A 3,904-nucleotide genomic window follows, 5' to 3' on the forward strand; every position below is an offset into this window, starting at 1 on the left:
TTTTGAAAAACTCCAAATATTTCAGGCATAGAGAAAGCTGATGAAAACTCCCTTAAAATAACCCGATTAATCCAAAAACGCAGTAAAAAATATACCTTTCCATTTAAAATAAGAAAGTTGAGACCGACTTCCGGTATAAGCGGAAGTGCCGCCATCTTGAAAATATTTTCATTTAGGAGGACTTAATGGTTTATGGCTATGTACCAATTTTCAAATAAATACGATTATTCCAACTCCTAATACTTCTAAAGTTGGGTTTAGACGGAACACCCTGTATATTAAAAAAATAAATTGATTTGGTGCAAGAATCCCAAGTTAGAAAACGAGCCGTAGGCGAGCTTTCTATGGGATGATATAAAACGAGTATTTTATGCTATTTTTTCTAATTTGCGCCCCCTTTTTTCTTATTTTAATTAAAAAAAATTTGTCGTCTAGAGAATTTTATGTTGGTTGGTATCGGTTGGTAACATTCGGCGCCCACCTGATTTTTTCTGATTTCTGCCGTCTGTCATTAAAAATAAAATTTACAATTATTAGTTATTACAACATAATAATAATAAATAAAATATGAGCCAACAGAATTTAGTTTGCACTTAAAATTTGTTACCTGACAAGTCAGAAGCGGCATACAAAAACTAAATAACCCTAAATTCATGAAAGTACAGTGTGCTTTTATAGATAGCCATAAACGACTCCTACTGAGACGTTAATAAACGTATTTTAAACGCAAATTAGAAAAAAAAAACCTTACCGGTGAGCAAAACTCCTCAAATGCGGGTTTTACAAAATTCATATATTGGCACAAAACCTGCTCAAGATCTCGTCCACGTTCGTTAATATCTCTTGGAACTAAAAAAAGTTTGTGTTAATTAATGAAAGAATGACTTGAGGAGTCACCTCTTCTAGCCAATCTTGTATCAGAATCAGTGTCCACAAACAACTTCATGTGGAATAACTTCCTAACTTCAGGAAAATAAAACACCAAAATTCCTTCAAACAATACAACATCTGCAGGATAAATCGTAATAATTTCATCTTTGCGCCTGGAAAATCATTCAATGTGAAAATATTTGAGGTTATGTTTGACTTACAAGGAATGATTCTTGTAGTCATATGTCGGAATTTGCACAATTTTTCCTGCTAAAATATCCATCAAAGTCTCTTTCATTAAACTCTCGTTGAAAGCGTCAGGATGATCGAAATTAAACAACCCTTTTTCAGCCTTTTGTATCTCACTCGGGGTTAAATCTCTATAAAAACTATCCTGGGAAATGCAAACAACTTGTCTCTGTGTGTGGTCAACATCCACCTGTCCTAATTTTTCCATAATACGTTTACAAACGGTACTCTAAAAATGAAACGTAATTTAGGTGAATTTTTGCAATTTTTAAGTACCTTGCCACTAGCGGTACCACCTGAAACACCGATCAAAAACGGTGTTTTTCCATCTAACCCATTCACTTTTCCATTTATTTTCGCATCACACATTTTCAGACAAAATTTTCTACGAATCAATAATCAAACTAATCGTTTTTGGTAAACTCACCTGTTGTGCAAAATGTTGCGCATTTCATAATACTTTGCAAAGCAGAAAGCTGAAAGTTTCAACATGATTTGAGCCATTGCTTCAAAGAGGGCGCTTTAAAACAAAAGCCCAACAAACCTCCGAGCTTGCTTGATTGAAATTCAAAAGCAAAACAAAACTTTTATTCTACTGCTGATAACAAAGGACAACATATGAATTTAATTTCAAATAAAATAAAGGAAAAACGAAACATTTATGAAACTGAATAGAATGTTTCTTTTGTAGAGACAATAAAGTTTTTGAAATAGCTTATATCCAGAATAATAAGTTTCGGTTTGTTTTTATAGTTGTTGAAAAAGTGTTGAGAAGAGAATAAAAACAGTGTGTTTTTTTGTATGTAATGACAATGAACAAATACTATTAAATAACAATAATAAGTAAAGTAACTGAGTCCTGAATTAAATTTTATTTCGTTTTTTCTAAGTCGATTAATGGCAAAATAAAAAATCATCAAGTGAATTTTGCGGTAAAAGTTCATATTTGGACGCTATCCCGTAGCCAATCAGATGCGACCATTTTGACACATTAGGGGGTTGTACGACTTAAAATCTCTTTATTTTGGTAATGTAATAAGTGGAAAAAAACTTTAAAAACCTTTATCTCAATTTATAAAAACATGTACAAACTGCATTTTGAAAGTCTGCTCCTCAAGTGTAAAGAGCGCAAAAATAGTAACGTGAAATTGGGTAATATTCGAATTATAATTCTTTGTGACGTGGCGAATGGGCGAGATTACGCATTCCCGACACCGGAACTGTTACGAAATGGGTTTTTGTGCCATTTTTTTTGGAAATCAGTACAATAACAAATCAGCTCTCAACGAGTCACTTAAATTGTAATAATTATCCGAATAAATTATTTCTTATTTGGTGGTTCAATGCAGGTTGTGTATTTTCGAGTGCTTAATAGACATTTAGTAGAGCGCGATTTTTTAAATATTGTGTTAGCAAGTCAACAATATGTTTTACTTTTTGAGAAAATTCGCACTTAAATTTTATTTAATATTTTTAACTGATTTAATAACACACTAAATTGTAATGTATTTATGTGATATCACTGAAAAATGTTGAAACAGCATACGATCTACTGTGTATTCAACCTTCTAACGCGTCAATTGTACTTCTTTGTCTCTAGATTCTTTAAATTTAATTAAAACATTATAAAAAAATGTTTTCTCATTATCATTTATCACCTTTAAAATCCTGGTAATGTAAACAACAGCCGCATTATCGTTATACGATTTATGCAATCTATAAATCACTAAATTTTTTGACAGAAATGTAATGAATCACGTCTGGTTGAAATTATGCTTTAAACCGAAACATTTTCCCTTGTTCACATCAAAATGCGTCAAGTTGTGTGTGTGTGTTAACAGTAAATTAAAATTTTCGATTATAATATAACTGGCCATTTATGTACTGTTTCTTTCTCGAAATGGCTCATAAAGCTTGTTTCTGTTTCAAGATTAAATAAAATTCTTTATCGAAATGAATGCTTCTTAGTGCGGATAAATATAATCTTCTAATGTCTTCTCAACACGCATTTTATTTCGATAATGTGAAAAAGTACATGAAAATCAAGTAGAACGACTGTTTTTTCCTCAATTTAATTAGATTTCGTTGAGAAATGCGCCAACGTTGAATACTAATTGTAAATTAAGGTGACGTTAATGCTTATCTGTCGTTGTTAATTAAGAGAAATCCCGAATCGGTTCACCTGTTCCTGTTTCCCTCAAAAGAGATAAGATTTTACCTGATGCATCATCAAATTTTGTACATTACATCAAGTAAGTAGTTTCTCGAGATGGACTCTTTGAGATTATAAAACGAGTTTCGTTTCGTAAAAGTAAAAAAAAGTGATGAAAACCGAAAAAAAAATTAATTCTAATTTCATAATTTTAACTTATATTAGTGTCTTGGCATCCAGACTAAAACGCCATGAGACGAGACGTCTTTCAATTAAAATTCAAAGCACTCCAAGTCATGGAACTTGATATGTACATAATTTTTATCATATTTGGTTTTCCTGGTTGCTTTTTACCATTTTCAGTCAAATACCATACATGGAAGCACCGCATTTTATGTTTTATAATTTTAAATAATATTTATTTCAACTGAGTCTTGGAAACACCAATTTGAGTAGCAATTTTCATCCCCTAATTCAAGGGCGGATCCAGGGGAGGGCCCTCCCCCCCAACCAAAAGCTTCAATATTTTATATTTAAATTTTAATATAAAAACCTTATGACCTAAAGTTTTTTAAATAAAAACATTAGAATTCTTTTTAAATCACACTTATTAATACAAATCATACATATACC

General features: G+C 31.5%; 1 protein-coding gene across 2 annotated transcripts in view; it reads right to left on the bottom strand.

The window, feature by feature from the left end:
• Nucleotides 1-1,651, bottom strand: part of LOC123008235 (uridine-cytidine kinase) — a 4,158-nt gene extending 2,507 nt beyond the window's left edge. The window contains exons 1-5 of one of the 2 annotated variants that reach the window (XM_044403947.1): nt 1,547-1,651; nt 1,396-1,504; nt 1,092-1,348; nt 898-1,043; nt 752-849 (exon numbers count right to left, since the gene is read on the bottom strand). In XM_044403947.1, coding sequence (XP_044259882.1) covers nt 752-849; nt 898-1,043; nt 1,092-1,348; nt 1,396-1,504; nt 1,547-1,623 — 687 coding nt within the window. In that variant the 5' untranslated portion in view covers nt 1,624-1,651. The remainder of the gene's footprint in view (nt 1-751; nt 850-897; nt 1,044-1,091; nt 1,349-1,395; nt 1,505-1,546) is intronic. The other variant, XM_044403948.1, reaches the window with a different exon arrangement.
• Between the last annotated feature and the right edge of the window lie 2,253 nt (nt 1,652-3,904).

Source organism: Tribolium madens, unplaced genomic scaffold (assembly GCF_015345945.1).
Source record: "Tribolium madens isolate multiple individuals breed KSU strain unplaced genomic scaffold, Tmad_KSU_1.1 Scaffold_3;HRSCAF=73;Tcas5.2_LG2, whole genome shotgun sequence".
Lineage (NCBI taxonomy): Eukaryota > Metazoa > Arthropoda > Insecta > Coleoptera > Tenebrionidae > Tribolium > Tribolium madens.